The 23,534-nt window shown below is 43.9% G+C and overlaps 5 protein-coding genes across 5 annotated transcripts; 2 read left to right on the plus strand and 3 right to left on the minus strand.

Moving 5' to 3' along the window:
• Positions 1–234: 234 nt before the first annotated feature.
• ATNIH1004_011744 (uncharacterized protein) lies at positions 235–1,398 on the plus strand (the record flags this gene model as incomplete). The annotated part of the gene is made up of 1 exon (XM_033576306.1): positions 235–1,398. The coding sequence occupies one exon, from the start codon at positions 235–237 to the stop codon at positions 1,396–1,398; it is 1,164 nt and encodes a 387-aa protein (XP_033420970.1).
• A 2,224-nt stretch (positions 1,399–3,622) lies between these two features.
• ATNIH1004_011745 (uncharacterized protein) lies at positions 3,623–4,405 on the minus strand (the record flags this gene model as incomplete). The annotated part of the gene is made up of 1 exon (XM_033576307.1): positions 3,623–4,405. The coding sequence occupies one exon, from the start codon at positions 4,403–4,405 to the stop codon at positions 3,623–3,625; it is 783 nt and encodes a 260-aa protein (XP_033420971.1).
• A 6,179-nt stretch (positions 4,406–10,584) lies between these two features.
• ATNIH1004_011746 (uncharacterized protein) lies at positions 10,585–11,655 on the minus strand (the record flags this gene model as incomplete). Its single annotated transcript, XM_033576308.1, has 1 exon — positions 10,585–11,655. The coding sequence occupies one exon, from the start codon at positions 11,653–11,655 to the stop codon at positions 10,585–10,587; it is 1,071 nt and encodes a 356-aa protein (XP_033420972.1).
• Positions 11,656–15,666: 4,011 nt separating this feature from the next.
• Positions 15,667–16,158, minus strand: ATNIH1004_011747 (uncharacterized protein; the record flags this gene model as incomplete). Its single annotated transcript, XM_033576309.1, has 1 exon — positions 15,667–16,158. The coding sequence occupies one exon, from the start codon at positions 16,156–16,158 to the stop codon at positions 15,667–15,669; it is 492 nt and encodes a 163-aa protein (XP_033420973.1).
• Positions 16,159–20,611: 4,453 nt separating this feature from the next.
• ATNIH1004_011748 (uncharacterized protein) lies at positions 20,612–23,342 on the plus strand (the record flags this gene model as incomplete). Its single annotated transcript, XM_033576310.1, has 9 exons — positions 20,612–21,235; positions 21,291–21,351; positions 21,410–21,587; positions 21,643–21,849; positions 21,963–22,131; positions 22,202–22,233; positions 22,555–22,844; positions 22,911–23,036; positions 23,101–23,342. The coding sequence occupies 9 exons, from the start codon at positions 20,612–20,614 to the stop codon at positions 23,340–23,342; spliced, it is 1,929 nt and encodes a 642-aa protein (XP_033420974.1).
• Positions 23,343–23,534: the final 192 nt, after the last annotated feature.

Consider the following 23,534-nt stretch of genomic DNA (forward strand, 5'->3'; position numbering starts at 1 on the left):
TATCATCATCCTTGAGTTATTCTTTTCGTAATTTATATCGATGGGTTTAACCCCGGGAAACAATATGCTGCTTAAAAAGGGCCTCACACAATCCGGCCAATACTTTCCATCAGGAACCTAGGTTGCTTTTTCCACTATCTAGGAATGTTGAGATAGGGCCTAAGTAGAAAAGCATCATCCATTGCCCCAGTTGTCCACCACCAGCATTTGCACCCGGTAGGAACGACAGCCAATATGCCACCAAAATTCAACCCGAGTCCACCAGCAACGATAGAGTCGCTGCCCGTGGAGATCATCCAGATGATATATGTATGTGCGTTGGAGCCCAACCTTGCTCGGGCATCCCCTCTTATTGCCAAAGCGGTATCCGAGAAGATGTTCTATGATATCTTCTTGATGCATGCATTCTGGTATGATCCTCACGGTATTATTACTACTGGATCTCAGTCGTCCTCCACGCAGGGGGAACAGATGGCTGTAAATGCACGATCCGATCCTGGTGCTTTGCCAGATTGGTACCAACAACTCTCCTTCGATGAACAACGTCGACTGCAAGCCCAGGTGACCAACTGCCGCTGGTTCACTCCGAGTCGATTCCAGGAAGCCATTCAGAGCTTGTTTCAGTGGACATACCGATCTGTCACCTGCCATTCAATTAACCTGGATGCCAGACCCCTATCAACTCCGGCAACTGTTGTTCAATTTTGGCGGGAGTCAATTTGGCACGTGCGCCCTCTCCCAGGGCAGGGCGAGCCCCATACAATGCTAGGCCATGAAAAACTCCTTCGAATACCGCTAATCCGTCTCTTCAATATCCCTACCAAGATCCTTCGCGGCCCTTGGGATAAAGACCGGATCGACCTGCTGAGAACTCTCCATTTGGAGCTGCTCAGGCTGCTTTGGTGGCGTTGCACGAGGAGTGTTGCCGAGCAGCCGCAGTTGCCCCGGCCAACTTTGGACAAAGATGAATGCTTCCAAGGCATGGAAGACGCCATCATTGAGCAGCAGGAAACCGCGCTTCTTCACCTCCTTCGGTTTTTCGAACTTTTGGGATCCACCCATGACCAGGCCGGCCAAACCTACCGCCCTGTACTTCCGGAGAGCCTCTATCGCAGCGCCATCCTGCACCACCCAGCCGATTCCACCTTCCTGTTGCCACTCATTGAAGCTAGTGCAACCTCCTTGCCGGACATACCAGAGGTCCACTGCTGGGCAGCCGCCGCTCGCGATCGTGGCGACCCTTTAGGTGTGAGCGTACCGGAAATTTTGGAGTTAAATCACCTGCGAAAAGAGACCTCCTTGAACTACTGCCAGCGTATTTTGGGCCACATACTGGTAAAGCTGGTGCATCTACTTGGAAGCCTAGGCGACCGCTGGCGCCAAAGAAGTCGTTCGTGAAGAGTCTCTTCTAGGTGTTGGCATACTGTATCGCTCACATAATACAGTGTTAGTTTCCATTATATAACTACAGAGCAAACAGAGGTCATATTTATGTACCTACGATTTGATACTCCTGGCCCTAAGTATAGAGTGATCTACATGAGGAAGATAAAGATGGATTGTGCATTGAAGAACTAAGGACATCCTCCGTTCCCTAACGTTTACATACATTTTAAGATGGTGGAGTACAGCAGTAGTATAACTATGGTACGCATAAGAACGTTAAGGTATTGTACTGAAGATGCTCCTCCTTGTACGTATGGTGGAAGGTAGACACCCTGGCGGAGCTTCCTGCTTATGGCTCGTTCTCTCCCGCGCAGAGGGGAACTGGATCGGTCGTCCCGAGATAGTCGGCTTTATTGTTGGTGTCCGCAATAGAATGTAGCTTCCGGATTTCTTGCATTCTTATCATCAGCCATCCTTCCAATGCTGATAGCCTGCTAGACTTACAATGATCAATATAGCCCCTTACGTAACCTCTTGCTTGAGCTGATTGTTTTCATTGGTAAGTCCTTTAATTGTTTTCAGGGAGGCCTTGGTTGTTCGTTGGATGCCGTTGAGCTTTCCAGTTGCGCTACTCATGTCAGCAAGCGCGTCAGCCAGTCTCTGGCGGGCTCTATTCTCGAGTCGAACAGGCTGGTGGGATGTCGGGGGGACCTTGCTTGGATGTCTACGTGTATCAGAGGTGTGTAATATATCTCATGAGCTCGTAGCTATATGTCATTAGGATGCTAATCTCCCTAAACATGAAGCTCGGGGAGAAATAATCTTATACTGTATAAATAAAATGATGTGGCACGCATTAATCTCTCGCCCTCTGTTTTTTTCCTTTTCTTTTCTTTCTTTTTTCCTTCTTTTATTTTTTGATTCTCGCTGTTCTATATATATCTCCAGTTCTATTTTTTTTTATAATAAAGCTACGCCGGGGGGTCCGTGGAGAGTTTGCCAAAATGCAGTTTCCACATAGAATTACTCCTCAATATTGTGAATCAAGGCTCGATAATGTAGAAGAGTTTCACAATAGATTCTAGATCCAGGTGTTTATTGTGCATATAAATCCTCAAAATTTTCAAATGTGAATACGACAACTCAATCTTCCTCTGAATCACAACACTCAAATTGCTCCTGGCCTAGAAATACGTAAGTATTTGGTGGAAAATATGTTATATGTATGTATACGTCATGAGACCCGTACTTGACCATACGGAAATACAGAGGGTTATGCACGAAGGGTGGGGGATCCGCGTGATGACATGTACCTCACGCCGTACGTTTAAGTTATTCAGCTGGCCGAGAGATTTCTGTTCGATTTTCTGGGGGGTCTGAAGTAATTGTATTCAGAAGGATTGCCTGCCCAACCCCTCTATGAGAGATATTGGGTATATATTTCCCATGATGCCCCAATCTGGACTGGTTTAGCCCGTGACAATTAGACATTAAATGCAACACCTTTAAACCAGGTTTGACTAGCCAATTGAAATTCAGAGATTAAAATTCCACTGACACCCATGTTAGCTCCCTGGTCTCTCTCTTCCTTACCCCGTCTTGAGGCATCGCTTGGGGCATCGCTTGAGGCATGAACATGGCATCGTTGGGGGGTATTTCTTGCCTTGAGGCCTTGTTTGATGTTTTATTCGATGCCTCGTTCGGTGTCTTATTTAATGCCTCGTCAGATGTCTGATTCATGCCTGTTCGATGTCTGAAGCAATGTCTTGTTTGATGCTTTATATACTATTTGACCACCTCCCTGGTAACCCGAGGCATCCAGATGCCTAGACTAGAAATGGCATAAAAATATGTTCAGCATGTACAAAATATGTACCTGCTGAGGGGGTGTGTCAGATAAAGCAGATATACCATTATTATGTGCAAAATTGAAACAGCGCTACTTTTTCTGGTATAGTGGTATATCTGACAAATGTGTACAGAGGCAAGCTTACCAAGCTTCCAAGCGGACATCTTCATGGAAGCTTGAATCATTGTATTTAGTCTAGCGACGTTTATCCAATATATATACAACATTTCAAAGACACATTCCTAATCCAATATTGAATATTACAGAAGAAAACCGACGTTTTTATTAGCGTCAATCAAAGACAGGACCAAACAAGTGTTGTGTATCTTACAACACTGCCTCCACTCGTTGGCATGATCATGTCCAAGATGGATCTACATCACATTGTCACGATTCAGGGCAGTGGCATGTCATAGGTGCAGGGCTACTATCGCTAGATGCCGAGTTGGCTATATTTAGGTTTGTAGGAGAAGCATCTTCGGTTTTGCCACGGCTTCCGCCCGTTCCTGATGCAACTGACGCGGCTGGAGATGCTGGTGGCATACTCGGATCCATGTAGGGACCGCCGCCAGCCGGCAACGACCACGATCCATTATCGATCGGCCCAGAAGCTGAAGTCGTACCTATCATCGCGGTGGATGTACTACGGCCTGCCATGTTGCTCTGCCTGGGACTGGTAATATGGGCCGGCGTCCCTGTTGAGGCAGTTATTATAGCAGTCGAAAACCTGGAAGCACCTAACCGATTCCTGTAGTGATTCTTGCTACAGACCGAAACGATCCGGTTCTCAGTCACACGCGATATAACCCCCCGTTCGGACAGCGCAGGCGGGACGACAAGGACGCTATAACACGTCACATTGCTGCTGGTAAAGGTGAGTTTACCCGAACCGGTGGGAACATCGGGGCTGAGAGAGACCTGCTGGATTAAGTCCTCACCCGCCAAGCAGTTACCCGTATAGAAGGGCGGGAAGTTGATCATTCGGGGCAGGTCATCGAAGGTAAGCGTGGCATATGCCAATTCCGTGTCCAGTGGGGCCCGCCCTATCTGAGTCATTTGGCCAGGAGTGAGGACCAGCTCAAGGCCCGCAGTGGCACAATTCGTATAGTTAGCTCCGGCAAGGCCAATAATACCGGCAAGGAGAATAGAAAAGGAAACCGATTTCATCATGTAGGCTGAAAGTAGAGGAAGCCTCGAGTATAGTGCGGGCTGGAGATTACGGCTAAATAGTATCCTGATCGCTTCCTCTGCGGCTAAAAACAGATGCCGACTGCGTTGTTGCAATATTAGCTTAAGATCAAGAACCCTTACATTGAATACTAGAGATGTAACGCCAGATGGGCCAAAGATGCCTGGATTGAACGATCAAATCGATACCATGCCTGTGCATTATTTAGCAGTAAAAAGGCATATTCCCTCTAAAAGCAGCTGCGTCAGAGTTTATTGGCCGCCACCATCTGCATAGTAGAATCCCACCAGTATAGCTAGACTCGAGTTCCATGCACCGTATCTTCTTGAAAGGAACGTATGTATATGGTGGAAATAACAGGAAAAATCATGGCGTACTGATCAGAACAGACGTCTGATATTGTTTCGACCAATAATACATACTTGTTCTACTGTACCACTTTGCGTATTCAGCCCCACCAAATAGGTCTGACATAATGGTATTTAGATATGTCCTACGGTAAGCACAATCATAACCGGTATAGCATTTGCTATGGGCTCTATGGGCTATATATGCCTTTACCCCTCATCCCCTCAGCGGGTTCTTGTTCAAAAACCCCACTATAGGCAGGGGTTCCGTGTCGACTACTGCATGAATATATTTAGTAATGCCTTGCGACGATGTTCCAAGGTGCTAAGATGAAGACTTTTCTTAAATACGTCTAAAAACTGGAGCCAGCTACACATAGAACTGACTAAAGTCTAGATAGCTTGGGTTAACCGGTAAACTGGATACGCTGGAATAGTCCAATGATGCATGGTATATATTAAGGATACGACCGGCTAAGGTGGAGATGTTTAGTCCCGTGCCTACGGCGAAAGTGTCATTGGCACAAGGGCATATAGTTCGTATTGACCGTTCCCTGGGACGAACAACAACGATGGGCGGATATAATATCGCTCAGTAAATTTGCGGGATAGGAATATTAAGAGAGCCATCAAGTCCCCACATTGTAGCCAGAACTACCGGGGCTTGCTCAAAAAATCATGCGGACTACCTCTTGACATGCAAGTTGTAACAGATTTAGGCTTGCCGACTAGCAACGTATGTATGACTATTATGTCTAGTTGAATAAACCCTATAAATGGCCGTCCCAGACGTATATTACATCTACAGGTCTTGCAGAATGAGCCGTAAGAAATACTAATCAAGCGAATCCTATCCAAGTGAGATCAGGACAGTACCTTCAGAAAGCGATATCACGGATTGACGAAGAAGGCATATGAACTGGGGTCCATTGTGGTCAAGACAAATTTCCTCTTCGTGCGCAACCAGGCTACGGAAAGGGTTTGACTCTACAGACGAGCGTTTATCACAGATTATGCAGTAGTAAAATTAGCCGAGGAGATAGGCAGGGACCATTCGGCCCTATTGGCACGAAAATTGTAACCATCCCTCAAAATGCAGCGCTACAACTGAGCCTTCCAAAATAACTCGACGATAGTAGCCGATATTATGTAATTTCAATAGTCTTTTAGGGACAAGATAAGCAGTCAAAGCTCACTACGGCCCATATTCTATAGATATGCTTAGAGAGCAAAAAATAGTACTTCTGCAGGTTATCTATGGCGCTATATTCTGTGACGAAATTTCATAGCGTTTAACGTAGCCTACGTGCCTGTAAATAATGGATATTTCTGTTAAAATATAAGGAATTTTCCAGATTGGAATAGCCTATCTCAGCGAATGTTGTTTGTGGCCCTTATCATTATGTATAGTTAATGTCGACCAAAGTGAGCTAATATTACAATATTACTTACCTTTAGCATTCTCTCGGTCCGACTTTATTCCTTTGTTTTCACCTTTTTATCCAATTCTCCCAGATAGATTCAGATAGTTAGAGACCTCAAGAGACCTTATCCCTTTCAATACAGATCCATATTATTATGATCGGTGATACTAGCTCAGACGCGTATTCAGCCGACCGACATTAGAAATGTAGAGTTGGAAATGGTATGTACACAGCTATTTGGCCATTAGATTAGATTCCAGCTGAACAAACATTTTAGACTTCTTGAAGAGAATTTTGCATAGAAGCAGTACACTAAAAATGAGCAGTCCTTCCCATTTATTGACACAGCTGATTACGTTCGTAGTGTAGCTGAACATTGTTTCGTTCTACGTACAATAGAAACATAACACTGTTTATCTTGGGAACAGCGGGATTTATATAGCGTTAAAGTTAAAGGACTTCAAGTTCTTGCTTCAATGGTGAAGCACCTGCATAGCTAAACGCTTCAAAGTTGGGATGCAACAGGTTAATAGAACTTTGAACTGAATCTGGAGAACAAGAGCCCAGGGTTAGTTATTCGAACGCTACCCTTAAAAGATAGAATCAGTGACGTTTAGGGATGTTCAAATTGAATAAGGAAATCGATCGGATTAAAAACAAAGCCATAAACATAAGGCGACTATGAGATGCATCAGGCTTTACCTGGTCCGCTTTTTGTTGGCTTGCAAAAATGCTTCAGAGTACACCAATTTTCAAGACAGGGTAGAAGAGCCGCTCTAAATGGCATCCACTCTGATTTATAGTGTTCTACTGTGAGCAGGATGCTGTATGCTTGGTTATTTTGTTACTTCCAGGCCCCTGGTACGCATCTCCGGTCCCTCCGTCAGCATTAATTTGCCTAACCTTATAACACACGATGATTGCTATCGCCCACACTGCAGAAATTATTAGGATTGCCTCCGTCTCTGGAATAGCCTTACCCTGTCTTTTCGTGAATGGCGAACGGCTTGGTACGGCATAGTATAGCAGTAACAGGGGAATCAAGGGGATAAGAAATAACACTAGTATAATGACAGATGAAGCCACAGTTAAGCGCTGCTTCCATCGCCGTGGCCGACTGACCGTCAATGCTAGAAGGAGCAGGCCATCTGCTAGGAAGATAAGGCAAACACCTGTACACAGTGGCCCATTGATCAGTCCCGGCGTGATATATTCCGCAACGCTTATGAAGAAGCTCAGCTGGCTGCCCAGTGCCTCGAGGGCTTCTCGTGGGAGGATCGACGAGTCAAATGGCAATTGGTGATCACAAGCCCAGGCATTTTGATCCCCGCTACCGGAACAGACTTGCTGTGTTCCCAGAGAGAATCCTATTGTCGCGTTTGCTTTCTTGAGTGCAGATTGGGCAGCTGCCTCCATGGTCTTGACAGCATTTTGTGCTGTGCTGATTACAGTTTCTACCTGGTCCGCTGCGTGGCCGGCTGCTTCCTGTGCGCTATCTGCAATCTGGCCTCCTGTGTGTGATACATCATCTGCGACTGGAACGCTCAGTCCCTTCTTTTTGGTGGGATGTAAGAGGTTCGACAGATGTAGCTACGCTAAATGTTATTCCATGATTTCTCATCAATTCTTTTTATTAATCTTGTGAGTGGACACTACCGTACCGTTACAGTCACAATCCCAGATTTTTTGTTGTCATATTCTCCACATATCTTACATACTAACCCGAGGCATGCCAAAGTCGAACAAAGGACGAGGAGTAGAAGTATGACGAAGAAAAGGTCCGATATTTTGCGATTTCCCATGAACGCTAAAAGTTGGCCTGATCGCTGCACATTCACTCATTTATAATGGGGATTCCCACGTCCCTATTTTAGGCGCAAAACTGCCGTATGGATTTACCCTGGGTGTCGTACGCTTAAAGTAGACGTTGGTACACGCAGACTCCTTCTACCCCTGTTTCTTGCAATCGACTACAGGTAATCGTGCGTGCTTTTGTGCCCCGCACCGTTCTTCGGGGGTGTTGGTGCGCTGTAGCTAGGTGCCGATTGTGAAGCTATTCATAGTGCCAGCGACCTATATATCTCCTCCAGGATCGGTTCTGGAAACACTATAATCCGCCGGACATGGCGGTGCGGAGTATCTGACAATCCATCCTTCCCCTAAACCCTTTAGTTAGTTGAACACCTTGAGGTTGCGCACTGAAAACCTCTAGATAGGAATGCAAGAGACTCAGTTGGATGAGATACTATGATTCTTGTTGGTGTTTCCACAGGTGACATCTATTTCTTGTTTAGGCTAATGGTTGGCCTGTAGCTGATAGAATAGCTCCCTGCGCATCAATGGAGAAACATCGGGATTCGGGATGATCTGATGACTCCAGACTCCTAGCGCCTTGGCAAGCGCTCAGTATCATCCCCTAAATCGTTTCCATTCCTTTAGATAGTAGCGAAGAAAAGAGAGAGAGCAAGAGAGCACGTTGGTGAGCGCTTTGGTTGCGCAGACAATACATTTATTATTGTTATTCTACCTAGTAAGCTACCGGCGTGTAGCTGGCATAGTGTTCTTCTGCCATCCATCCTTCCCCTGAGCGAAAATGATCATAACACTTATTTATGAACTGCACACACAAAACAAATCGATTCCGCATGCCTCTGCTTGGTATTGTCGGCTCAACTGCAACTAATTTAACGTTTTATGTTGGTTTTAGCTTACAGTATACAAATGAGCGGCAGGAAGCATATGAATTCATTCTTTCATGTATTCGATCATTATATGCAAATTCATATAATTTCTGGCCCGCTACTTGTTAACAAGGATCAAGCGCTAATCCACGCAATTTCTCATATATTTTCACTTGCACACTGTCTTATCTGCATTTGGCATATACATAAATCAAAACATTTACGCTAAAGCGAAACCTCTTTTGCGCAAAGGGATCGCTTACGTTGACGATGATGAGGAATTTAGGCAGGCAATTGAAGCTGCATGGGAAGATCTATCATCTTTTGGTCTCTTGTTATTTTTGCAAAGGATTTGGATGAGTATCTCTCTCAATGGGATCAATTTCGTACTGAATATGAGCGGTTTCCCACCCTTATTCGGTATATTAAGTCCGAATGACTTAATACAGATACAGTCTCACGATTTCTTGCATGTTGGACAAACAGAGCATTAATTTTGGCAATATTGCTACGTCCCGTGTTGAATTGGCTTACTGGCTTTTAAAACGTGATTTAGATGCCTCTACTATAGACCTTCTCTCCGTGATTCAGTTATTTGAGCGTACAGTTGAAAATCAGAGTTGTGCAATTAATGAAAAGCTTCAAAATGACCTAATTAGAAAGCAAATTGCAATTCTAAACGTGCAGCCACTATCCGCAATGTTTTGCATAAAGTATCAACCTTTGCATTATACCAGGCATACTATCCACTAAATGCGGCCTAAGCCTAGCCCTGCGTGAAGCACCAAGACGTTATTCACTGTTGATCCACAACATAGTGATTTTCCCACATTTGCTGTACATACGATAGAATTCTTTCTTCTTTCTTTACGTTTGATTTTTCGTTAGATTGCCACCTTAGATATAATCTATCCATTTTATCAAGGTGTACCGGTTCATCACAATTAGGGTGACATCAGATCGTAGAGGGAAGCGAAATAATTTCGTCGGAAATGCGTACGGATTAGCCAAGTTATCCTTGCCAGTAGTGGAAATCAAGTTATCATACTCTATGTATTTGAACGTTCAATGTCGTGGCTTAGATGCGTTTCATGAGATGCTCATTGACTCACAAATCTGCCATGATGAACATATGTGCTACTTTCCTCCTGAAGTTTTGCCTCGTAGGTAGAACAGAAGGAATGATGGCCGCAATTCCCCGTTGCATTAATTTATGCCATCTGATGTTCCTCAGGGCGGATGAAAGCAGCAAGGTGATCGAACAGCTGCACCCAACCAGTTGCCTAATATAGGGAACGATATATCATTTATATCTTAGACTACTATACTGTAACTACCATACAGTACTTGCCGGTATGGTTTTCTCGGCTTAGGCAACCACCTAAGATGCAGACCATTACTTCCTCACTATCGTTTTATTTACATTAAGTGCATAAAGGGGGGAAATGGTGAAAAACTTTACGGGATATGATATATTGAGCCTACATACTCAGGCTCACCCCTCTGTTCAGGCCCTGCTCAGTGATAGTGATCAGCTCAGTGATCAGCTAAGGCGGCTCAGGGCATGCGTAGGTCTACTCAGTGAGCAAAAAGCAGCGAGAGGTGGGCACTAAAGTCTTCGAGCTGTGTAGAGAATCGAGTTCGTATATGTGTATATTGTGTATGCCTAAATAAAAGAGATATAGATGAAAAGACCTCATTTGTATAACTAAGACCTGATATGCCCATCATAAGAAGAATCCCCATCATCCTCATCATAAGAAGAATCCCCATCATCCTCATCATAAGAAGAATCCCCATCATACTCATCATAAGAAGAATCCCCATCATCCTCATCATAAGAAGAATCCCCATCATCCTCATCATAAGAAGAATCCCCATCATCCTCATCATAAGAAGAATCCCCATCATACTCATCATCATCATCATCCTCATCATCATTATCATCATCATCCTTATCATCATCATACTCATCATCATCATCATCCTTATCATCATCATCGTTACCAACTTCATCAACCATAGCATACGAATTATACGAATCATACGAACCAAGCTCCAGTCGCCATATGCCTGGACTAACAAATTTCAGTCCTTTAAAACCAGAAGTACCATATTCCAAATCAAACTTGTAGAGAAGGGCGTTGTTGTATCTCTTGTGGTTGCTGTATCTCTTGTGGTTGCTGTATCTCTTGTGGATGTTGTATCTCTTGTGGATGGCGCCTAAGACACCTTCAATAGTCCTCGAAAATATGTGTAATGGTTCAATATCCTCACCCTTACGATTGATAAGTATAACGGTTACGGGGCCATGAAAGATCTCTGTGATGAGTCTGACGTGTCTTTGTTTGTGTTCATCGTAAATATTGAGAGCATATCCGACGGTCGTTGCATCAGGGGGATCGAGGATATTCCATTCAATCCCCCGTAGCTTATCTTCCTTATCGCTCATGTAAAGATTAAAGTCAAACAGGAAAGGTTGAAGATCGGAGATGGGTTTAATTGTTTCAAGAAAGGAAACCCGCTCAGCTAGCAGTTTCAGCTTTTTGTCCAAAGCATATTCGGTGGTCTTTGCATCATCATCACTGGCATATTGGGCATGCCCAACGCTCGCCAGTAGCTTATCTTCATTATCGCTCATGTAAAGATCGAAGTTAGCCAGGACAGGTTGAACATCGGAGATAGGTTTAATCGCTTCAAGCAAGGAAAACCGCTCAACTAGCAGGTCCAGCTTTCCGTCAAGCTCGTACAATTCTTCACGGACCGTGGAATTTTGCATCCTGAGGAGTTGGAAAGGTACAGTAACCAGTGTAGTAAGGAGATTGGTAGTAGCTTTATAGACCACATCATGGTCGAGTGTTATATTCTGGTACACCTTAAAATAGATATTGCAATACCAGCTACTATTAATAAATTTAGGGACTTGGTGGTGCTAAGAATGAGTGCCAATCTAAACCTCTTATTCGATGGCAGCACCTTACAGTACTGTACATGGTTGAATGCACACCCTTAAGTTAACTATATTTGCAAACTAGCTTTATGCATATATCCCCAAAAATGTATAGTATGTATACCAAACCGGAAGCGGCGTGGAGGCGATGGGCCGAGTATAGTGTTCTTCTGCCACCCATTCCTCCCCCTGAGCGAATGATCATAATTCATAACACTATCCTTCAACTGACAGCTGCCTCCTTAGACTGCATTATAGACTGAAATGGCCTTTTATCCTGTACTGTACTGTACCTTATTCTTTTTCCCTTTTTTCTTTCCTCTTTTTCTTTCCAACTACATCTTGTACTGTACGAGATAACATGGTACTACGTTTCTCCCAGGCTAGCCTTCTATCCTGTACAGTATGACCCAAGAGTTACGAATTCAAATTAAGCCTGAACTTGCCCTCCATTAGCGTAAATTTCTGCCTGGATAATAATTTGCTACTCGACCTTTTTGTTGTGTAACATATCAGGTGCAATAATAGGCTCATTTGATATAGAGAATTCTGGCCAAGTAACAAACGAATCTATATCTACATTTGTACTATATTTTTGAAAGAGCAATAGAGATGGAGCAGTCGAAGATTGGAAAGCAGAATGTGTGGACATCAGTATTATCTGGGAGAGCAGATTGGTTTCCTCGAAGATGGACCGCTCATAATCGGGCCATCGTTCATGCAGCAATTCAATTCGAGGAAGGACGACAAGAAGGGCCAGCTGACCCAGATTTTGGAATTCCTGCGGTTTATTAGTGTTAAGCTTTATTTCTCAAACAAGAAAAGAAAAGAAAAGAAAAGAAGTATGATTAAACATTCTTATGCTTACATGCTGGATCAGGATCCTTGGATCCAGGACATCCTCCTCAGGTAGCCGGAAATTTGATCGATTCATACCAGAGTTTAGCGGCATAGCCTAAAAGTGACAGTGTGACTTGAATTTTGTGAGACAATACTTTCTTAGTGAAAAAACGATGGTATCTGTTGTTTGGCCAATGTTGAGGAAGATGGACTTGTTTGTTGGCAGGTCGTAAAAGTGAGACAGTTATAGGTGTTTTATATTTATTCGATGGGCTTCTGCTGAGGTAAAGAAACTGGACGTGGAGATGATTTGGCTTCCATATATGTGTTTTTTGGGGGGGGGGGGGGGGGGGGGAGTCTTTTAAGGGACGTGATCTAATTACCAACTCACCTCAGGTTCTCCCCCTCAATTTCCACCTAGTCCGAAAGAGGAAGAAGGTTTTGTTCGCAGGCCCCAAAGGCGCCTTCCCCTTCAATCGGATATTAAGCAATTGCTTCAAAAAAGAATATTCCGACTCCCCATATAAAATCGGCTAGGATCCAGCTAATTCATAGTATTTCTGGCTATTTTTGAACCAATCAGAGCTCGCCATTTAGAATTCAACACGACCAACCATGTACTACTCTAATCAATGTACTAATTTATTTGTCACCCAGCCACGCTGCTGGGCGGCCACGAGTACGTCTGGCTTCGCCGGAGGTCTTTACCTTCCTGATCTCCAGTAACTTCCTCATCTCCCTCGCTCTGTAACTGAATATTGACTTCTTCTTGAGTGTTACTAGTTACTGTACCGCTGGTCCTCCTCCATGTCCACCTTTTTGACTTGATTGATTTAACTGACTCCCACGACCACGACCACCTCGCTGTCCTTTTTTGACCAGGTTTATAGCCTCGCCCATGCGGTAGTTCTTCCTGAGCTAACACATACTTAAATGCCGATGGATCTCTAGTAGTTGCTGTATCTTGAGAGGCTGGCTGAGAGGCTGGTAGTTGAGAAGCGGCCCTTATCTGAGCTGGTGTTGGTTGATTGGTTGCCCCAGCTGGCCTCCCCTTAGCTTTCACAACCTGCGGTTTCAACGCTAGATCTTGTGGATTAAATGGAGGAAGATCTTCTCTGGGGTAGAGATACCACTGATAGTGGAACTCATGAATATGTAGTGATGATTTCATCTCATAGTGTTGCTTGATAGTATAAATACATGGCATTCCTAGTGTACGCTTGGCCACCCCAGTACACTCTGAATTAAATGGTTTCTTGCCTTCACCATTAACCGGGAGGTATAGATCCATCATCTTCCAAACCTCTGTGAGTGCGTATGTTGATACTGTACCTTGCCAATAACTAAAGGAAAAAGAAAGTGCATTAGTTGAGTAGAATTTGTTATCTTCTATCTCCTGCTGTACTTTCTCATGTTGGTACTTAACCGTGTTCTCAAACGCCTGTATTGCTCCTAGAGGATCATGCCGGGAGTTCTGAAGACCTTTCTTTGAAATCCAATGAGCTCCTTCATTCCTTGTAGTTTTCGGTCCAAGGTAAATATATTGGTTTGTATAACAACTAAAAAGTGCTGAGCAGTTTCGTCCTCCATACATTCTATTTAAAGGCAAATAAGAACCTCACTCCAGGTATTTGCGCTGTATTTAGCCTTAAATATTGCACATTCTTCATCCTTCTCCTCTGTGGGTTGGTAACATTTATAAAGTAGCTTAAAAAGATTTTCCATGCAGCTCTACCTTATTTCTTATATTGAGGGTCCTGGAGTGCTAACTCTGGTGTCTTATATTTATACTGTATAACTTCTAGTTGGAGAATTGGCTGTACATGCTCAAGGATGTTTTTTTGATATGCCAAATACAGAGTATTTGATTCCTAAATAGAAATTTTTTTGAAGACTTTGTAACAGTCCCTTATCTTTATCAATAACAAAAGTCCTTGGGTAAGCAATATTAACCTGTTCGATTAATTTATTTATACTTTCCAAAACAAAGTCATACGACTCTTAAAGTCATACGACTCTTCTGGTTCGGTAATCGGTATTTTGTTGTAGAATTCAGGGGAAGTATCACAGGCTGAATCTGTAACTTACTATATAGGGCGCTAGATGCGACTGATCTTCGATCAGTCGTCTTGTACCTTTTTATATGGTCAAGTGGTTTTATCTCTACTAGCGCAGAGACAACCAAACCATCACAGGAAGTGATGCGCAGGGAGCTATTCTATCAGCTAACTTTACAGGCCAACTAGCCTAACTAGGAAGTAGATGTCATTCAGTGTAAACACCGGGAATCACAGTATCCGAACCAACTGAGTCTCTTGCATTCCTAGAGTATCTGGGTGCTCAACTGTCTAAAGGATTGAGGGGTTGGATGGATCGTCAGATACTTCCGCACCGCCAAGTCAGGCGGATTATAGTGTTTCCGTAACACTCTTATTCGCTCGTTATCAAATAGTATAGAATCCTCAGGAGATGTTTAGCGTAGACTAATACCCAACATCCTAACCGGACATTCAGCTCCAATCACGCAGGCATGTTCCCTTTGCCAAAGATAAATTAGGAGTTACTTTAAAATATTGATCTGGTTATTGTAGTGGAGGAACACGGGGGAGTGGCACGTGACAGTTGTATTTTGTTGGAAGCGATTGCTTGTTCTATTGAAAGGGTGGCCGGATGGCCGCTACTACTAGAAGCTAGCTTACATAAATGATGACTAAGCGAGGTCGAAACCGGGGGCAGGCGCCCATGCTTGGCAATATGCTCTAACACCTTCCACCTTGGACGAGGTGAGAATTGGGGGGGTCGGTAGATCACGTCCCTCTTTTAATGGTAATAGAAGTCATGTTTTCATATCTCGTTACGTACATCGAATGCAACGCACATTTAAGGGTGCTTATATCATAGGACTTGATTCAAGCCCTCTTTACTAAAACTCATACCACACACATGGCCTGTGTGCTTTGCGTACCAAGTGACGGCTCAGTCGGATCTTGACACAACACGTTATGCTCTGCAAAATGGGTGAGCGTTCACTGCCAGTCTCTGGGAGTCATATTCATCTTCTTCGGGAACTGTATCGAGTCGACGTGTGTAACTGACAGTTTGCCAATTTTCCGAGGAACTAGAGCCAGATCCCAGACAACTTGAAATGCAGTCCATATATTCCAGCAGCTCGTCGTAGATATCCGCGATCTCGGGCCATTGATAGGGCTGTACCTTCCGGAAGACTCCCTGCACAGCGTTTAATGCTGTGTTTGAAATCGGTAGGTAGTCAGGCACCGAGCCTAGTCCATCCAATGTATAAAGAATGAAACCCACAAAAGACAGAAACACAGATTGAAAGTCCCTGTTTCCGTCCCATAAACTTGAGAAGGCTTTATCCGAACACTGTCCAAGGTGGGACCTCCACTTTGCGCTTTGGAAAAATTGGAGTTCTCTATCCACCACGCTCAACGCGAGTATGGCGAGATTTTTAAATTCGGCGGGATGATCCATTGCCAGGTTCTAGCATACTACACACTTTCAAAATTCCCGCAGTTTCTTTAGAAATGTTGTTTATAAGACCTCAGACACATGTTCCACGCTCCCAGCAACGTGGGTATGCTTGAGCTGCTATTTTCGTAAACAAGGGCGTTTCTATTGATAGAAGAGTGGAGGAATCTATTTTTAACCTTCTAGACATTTTGATTTCAGTAGGTGAGTGGTTGTTAGGCTGGCTAATACTGTATATCAAGATTGTTCTAGAAATAGATATGAGTAAATATTTACAGAAATAGGCTTATTCTTATTTAAAAACGTAGGTAGAATGGTTCACATACTACGTAGAAGTGCTCGAATGTACTAACCGAAGCATGGCATTAAAAGAAATGCTGGACGATAGAACACACAAAGACGACGACGATTCCTCTAACACCTATAGCCGGTTGGAACGCCAATCGCGATTATTGCAGAAATTGGCATCCTGGCAAAATTCCTCCATGTCGACGAAAAACCTGGAGAAGTATGAAGCCTTAAGAGAGGAAACTTGTTTTAACCTCAAATTAATGTGGGGGGACTTGTTGGGCTCCTCGTATGAAGCTCTATCTGGGGACACTAGCCGCTCAAGGCAGTGGGACTAAGTCATCTGTTCCATATTCAACATTAATGCTTGTTGAAGAAGTGGTATTCGGAACCGATTCCTTCCTAGCGCCTTGGCTACGCACAACAGTGTCAACCCCCAACTCCTCTATCCCAGTTAAGAAGAGAAGAGAGGAGTGTGGCATATAGATGAGACGTTGAATATATACGCTCCTTAGTAGGCTACGTTCTCCTACACTATTCCCCATTTCCCCTGTGCACGGTGGACCGTATCGAGTTTTTCACAACAATGCTCTATTAGTAAATACAAGTATTTATAAATCAAACTACTCTATTATTATATGCACATGTGCAGCAGTATACATATGTGACAAAGCATACTGTATGTAAATCAATCTTAATAGAATGCAATTCGTCTCTGGAACGACTGTCTACGTTGATACTGAAGTCCAAAACTAGTCTACAATATCCCGAGTATTTAGACAACTAGGTCTGAGTTGGAAAAGGAGATTGGATGGAGAGAATGAAAGTATCCTCGTCTTGTCTAAGACATGTTCACTCCTATACATAGCTAACACTGATGGCCTCACATCTATCAGAGCTGGCTGTTAAGGCATCTGGAGGTAGCCTCTAGGTGTAGCCTATAAGTCCTAGAAGGATATTGGCGAGTGCCTCAGAGCGGTAGGGCCTCAAACAACCTAAATCACCGACTGCTGCTCCATATTTTATTCTAAAAACGCATAAGAGTGTCAACTATGCCTCTCTTTTTCTCCTCATTTGTCGACTCTATTTTATAGTTACCCTTGCTAATTGTAGACATGGACATGCACTTCTGGGTCGTCTGTAAGATTGCCAAAGTGTTAGTTACCCTTGTAATACATATAATTTGGGGAGTTGCCCTTCTATGATACCTTTCAATTGTGGCTCATGCCACTAGCTATTTTCTCCTACTTTTGGAGTATTTTTGATGGAGGAAAATTTTTCGGAATACTCGTTCCTCTAATCTGATTTGCCTGACCCGAGGGTGGTCACCATAGAATGGCTTTTGGATAAAGGATATTGGCTTGCTGAACATAGCTTGACTAATTCATTTTACAATGAAATTCTCGGCAGCCTACCAAGTATTTAAGTTAGAAATAAGGGAACTTGCATGACTGATAATCTGCGAGGAACGCTATTTATTACACATCCTGAAACGATTGGATTTATATGTACATCCATACAAAGAATATATGGATTTAACTGTAATCACTAAAGGCAGACTTTGTGGATGAAAAAAAGTGCTGCCCATTTTCAGTGCAATATTGCATTATCCAGGGCCCTTCATCGGGCAGTAGTGTAATAAGGGCCTAAATTGGGCTTCTTCCCTGGAGAAATTGGCGGAATATTGCTTGCCGAAGGTTATAGATGTCCTGCCGTTGAATAAGTGAACTCTTACCCTCATCATGGAGTATTCGGAGTATTTGATAGTCCTTGATTTATTAATGGCTTAATTCGATTTTCCTTCCAAGTTATCTCCTTCCTCGGGTATATTAGATGGGTACTGGAAGAAGAAGATGCATGGTTATTGTTTTTATTGGACTACTAAAGTCCATTTGGTTGTAAGCGTTGAATATCCAATTAGAATGCTGAAAGGACATCCAATTCGTCGAGATTTGGCCTCTCGGATACCATTAGATTGGGAAGGGCGCTTTCCACCTCGGTCACAGCAAAGATAATGCATATTCAACTCCTTTTGGATTCTTATTTCTCCTTTGAATAACAACTGGTTGAACTGCAAATCCATATTGTTGTGTGATGGTTTGGTTGTCTCTGCGGTAGTAGAGATAAAACCACTTGACCATATAAAAAGGTACAAGACGACTGATCTTCGATCAGTCGCATCTAGCGCCCTATATAGTATGTTACAGGTTCAGCCTGTGACATGTTGGGCGTGTAATTCAGCAGCAATTTCTGCCTCCTCGGCAGTATTATATTCCCTACCAGATTCCGGTGGAGGAATACACTCAGTAGTGTTAGCCAATGGGGTCTTCGCTAGGTAGGTGGTCCATTTTGTTGCTTGTATTTTATTAAACTTATCCCTAGATTCAACCATTTTCAATATAACTAGTTATTTCCTATGTGGGATCCGGATATGACTAATACTACACAGGTGTAAATAATATTTGCCAAGACATTATATTTAACATTATTCCTACTTAGTGACATATGCAAATATCATATGCACCAGGCTTGGCAATGATTAATCCGAACATTATCAATTTGATTACAGTGATTTTATGTAAGATTTGTATTTTTAGCCTTACCTTATGCTTAAATACAGTAAAAGTTTATACTATAAATAAACATATTTTATAAGTACTATAAAAAAATAACTAGTTTTTATTCGATTACTAAATCTTCGTCCGGTTCATATTTCTCCAACGTTCGCTTCTCAATATTTTTATCATGTTTCACATGACCTTGTATCCATTCAAGGATAATTCCTGCCTGGTATTTGATTCTGATGATATCTGCACAGAACTCTAAGTTTGATACGTTTAGATCGAATGAGGACATCTCTTGAAGCAGGTTCATCGCATATTTCAGATTGGTTGTTTCAATCTCATGGCAATCACATTGTGTCGCTTTTTCCGCCGTACTTTTTGTAGAGCGAGGCTGATAATGCGTAGAATCTTTCATGCTGCGTAACCTATGGTTCTTCCTTTTCCATCAGTATTTGGAGAATAACAAGTATTACAGACTTACTACAGTACCTTTCCTCTTCTCCACATATGGCGTTTACCAAAGGGCGTTTTAGACTTCCATACCTTTCTATGAGATTTCTTCTATGGTAAAGTTAGGTATTCGGGGGTCTAAACATCAACTCTCTGTGGTACGTACCATTGATCGTGTAACTACAGCCATTTTGGGATTTCTATAGAATGGCTGTTATAGATAATGTTTGAACCAGGCAATTTACTATAGCAGTTAAGCTAACCGTCGAAAATAATACACCAGTGAAATGGAACTCGGGGAATGGTGATATAGCAAGACCCAGCGAGGACCAAGCGAAAGCCTTGGCTATTATTTCTCCATGGAACTTCTATGGAGACCGGTGACCGAATCGTTAGCAAAATAGCACGAGAATGTGACGTAGAAACTTTAAGTATTATTCCTTGACAGCTATATTGTTTGAACACGTAACCGGTCGGGTCCGTCGGGATAGTCATTCCCCATTAGACATGCCTGCTTCTAGCCTAGTGATGACAAAATTAAATTAGGTTACGTAAGTTCGACTGCCATTTAGTTAACTAAATAAATTGTCGGCCAGCTGAATACGCGTATGAGCTAGTATCACTGATCTATGGATAAGGATCCATCTATATTGAAAGGTATGGTCTCTGACTACTGTAGAACTGAATAAAAATAGGTCAACAAAGAAACAAAGTCAGACCAAGAGGATGCTGAATAATCAATAATATAGACCCATTTTGGTCGACATAAATTAATTAACTATCGCCTTCTTGAAGACTTATGTCATTATTAATGTTCGTAACACAGGTAGAATGCTGAGAACCTAACCAGGCTGGATTGCTTTATTTAGCTTATTTGTTCTTACGTACTGTAGAACTCAAATGCGTGCAGGTGTGGCCTATTTCAGTTAGAAAACAGAGTGCCCGGATCATGGTCGACTGCGCGCGTTTTATTTTTTTTTTTAAAAAAAAAACTTCACAAACCAGAACAACCCGTGCGTCCCTGCCAACGAGGTCCTATGCATATTCTTTCAAGTCCCTTCATATAGCCCAAATCCCAAGTGCCCGGTCCAGTCTGAATTTTTTTCGGTGGCCATTAACATATACGTTATTCAGCAGCGTCAGGTGACTCACCAATGGCTTCGTTGTCTCTTCGCGTTGCCATTGACTTCGGTACAGTAGCTTACCCGCTGCTACCGCATGGTCCGCGACGTCTCCTAAAATCTGAGTTCCACGGCTACCAAAAGACGAGTGAAGAGCTCTCAGCTACATGCGCACGGCTGAGGAATGGGTGGATTTTTGGACCGCATGCTGCCCACGGCGCCCAGGCCGGTATATTCTCCCACATCATGCTCGGCATCTGTGGTCGAGGCCCAGAATATGCTAGACCCCTCCAGGGCGCCTTTAGTAGAGCATCGAATCTTTGGGGAGCAAACGACAATCTGACCTCTTTACTGGCTGGTCTCTTCCAATTCATATTGGCGACTTTGGAGAAGGATGCCTCAAACTCTTTAGGCCATGAAATCGAGCTAGACGGAAGACGCTTTCAGGGTCTTATCAAGCAATGCTGGGTCACATACCCTGCCCGACACAACAAGGGACTGAAACTTGCCCAGGTCGAGGCATCCCTGAGCGCCAGATTCACGGTTGTTGATGGGCTCCCCGAGCCACTCACAACCGCCCATCTTGTCATTCTGAATGGGACAGTTAAAGGGTGTCCGGCAATCATAGTGATAGTCGACTGTGGTGGTGGGAGCTGCGTCCGTCGTCCTACACAGAATATGTATACGATACAGCGGCTAACTGCGAGGGCAGGATCCAGTGACAGTCCATGTCAACCGGGAGCAGCGCATTTCTCAAGTCTGCCCAACGAACGGTGAGTTTAATTGTTCCTCTCCCGTTAACTTAGCAGGGGTGCGGCTGACATAAGCTAGGCATTGGCAAGGGCGGGAAGGTAGTTAATGAGAGCGGGGTGGTTTGGCTGAAAACACTTTCAGAACTCTCCCCTGATTGGGAAGGCGTCTCAAAGGGTTTCGACGTTTGTAAGAAGGCATTTAGTGGGAGGAACGACCTCGAACTATGTCTCCAAGACCTTACGATCCATTTGGCCGCGTAAGTTTGATTAGGCCGTTTCCTGATATACCGCTACTAATGAAGTATATATTAGGGATCGGATGAAATATTTCTACCACATTTTGGTATCTTCTGTGAACCGCCTGGCCTTACATCAATGTCGTAGCGCGACAGAGGAAGAGTTTTTACCTGATTACTTTCTGCTGTGTGGAGGACCATCCCAGAATCGATGGTTTCGGCCAGAAGTGTTTGCACGGATTCAGGATCAATTTGCAACCACAGCATGTCACATAGTCCAGGAGTAAGTGCGGTTCTGAATGCGTTTTATATTGCTATTTTTAGTATTATTTTCCGACATCAAGTCCGCCCTATTCCTCCATTCCCTACCATCCCCTTCTCTGACCTTTGCCTTAGGCCTAGTGCTATTCCACTTGGAGCGTTGGCTTATACAGAAAATTCACTTAGTGCGATCGGAATTGCAGAAACTAATTTAGGACTTCTATACCTCGAAGACCAGACGCCCCAGGACCGAACTTTGAAGAGGCGGATGACCCTCCCAGCCACCGCCCGGGTTATTGAAAAGGTGAGCATACAATAACAACAAAAGATATTCTTCCCGGATTGTATAGCCTAATGGAACCTATGCATCCTAGGGTGAAGTCGCTACGCAGCAGAAGTCCGTCTTGTTCGTCAAGCAAGTATACTGCCATGGGGCGGCCCGACCGAATCGAGTCATATACATGGATGTTTATCAAACCAACCCATATTTTGAACGGCACAAGATGCTAGTAAATAGCAGAATTGATTGGAACTGCAAAACCACGCATCCACTAACCCTGGATAGGATTGTGATTACGAGAAATCTGGGGACAGTTGAGGCACATATCCCACACGATATTCTGTTTCCAACGGGTTCCAGCCACAGATATATAGAGGAGTACTTCTTGTGTTCAGTGAAAGTGATGGACCAACTTCGGAAACTAACCTTTTTCCTTGTGGATGCAAGGGGTGAGACACACGAGCTGCAGACAGCTCCTGTTGCGGCCGCGTGCCGGGGCGATCCATCAGAGATCAGGGGGAATGAAAGTCTGACCACTGAAGCGTACCAAGGCGAGGACCCCTATAAAGAAGACCATACTATGCTGCCTCTTCCTGGGAGTCATGAAAAAGCGAGGAAGCGTGTTCGCTTTCTGGAAACTGGGGGTGGTGATCCGCATCAGGAAAGGAAGAAACGCAGGCGACTACAAGCACGCCCGGTTGGTTTGCGTCAGAAGGCCGAAAAAGGGGCAGCTCAGGGTTAGATTACGACACTTTCAACATACAGGATAGCGGGCTCCGTCTGGCTGACACTTTCCCTCCTAGAGTTTGTTCAGCCCTATCGAAGAACCGCGCGCCCGGCTCTGGTTCCGCAGTCTGGTCAAGACAGTAGGCAGTTGGTTAGCTCCCTGAACAACAATGAGGACTTAGCCCAACAGCCCAACGATGCGAGTACGGAAGGTTGTCTCCGATTTCTTGTGCAATCTAAGATTCCTCGTGCTAATGGCTTTCACAGCCCGGCAGTTTTCTCAACGACTTGCGCCTTTTGCGGAACGTCCTCTCCAGGCGGATCCCTGGAAGTTGACAGCCATGCTGGTGCGGTTGGAAGCCGCAAGTGACGAAGAGTGCTGGCAGTTTCAAGATTGTGGAGTGCCGGAGCTTTTGCAAAGGCTTCGCTTCAGGATCCTTCCGGACGATGAGGCTTATTGTTTTACCTCGCGGCTTGACCAGCTTTTAAACCGATTCAGCTCTGCCTAAGATGCCCCGACTAACTATTGCTCACTAATAGATGGTCCTGTAGAGAATCAGTAGCACCGAGCACCACGGTGTGATGATCCTGTACACCTTGGTAAAATGGATAGACTATATCTAAGGTGGCGATCTAACGAAACATCAAACTTAGAGAAGGAAGGAAGGAGGAAAGAATTCTATCCTACAGGAAATGTGGGG

The sequence above is a fragment of the Aspergillus tanneri genome (assembly GCF_003426965.1).
Source record: "Aspergillus tanneri strain NIH1004 chromosome Unknown AapTan_9_pilon_pilon_pilon, whole genome shotgun sequence".
Taxonomy (NCBI): domain Eukaryota; kingdom Fungi; phylum Ascomycota; class Eurotiomycetes; order Eurotiales; family Aspergillaceae; genus Aspergillus; species Aspergillus tanneri.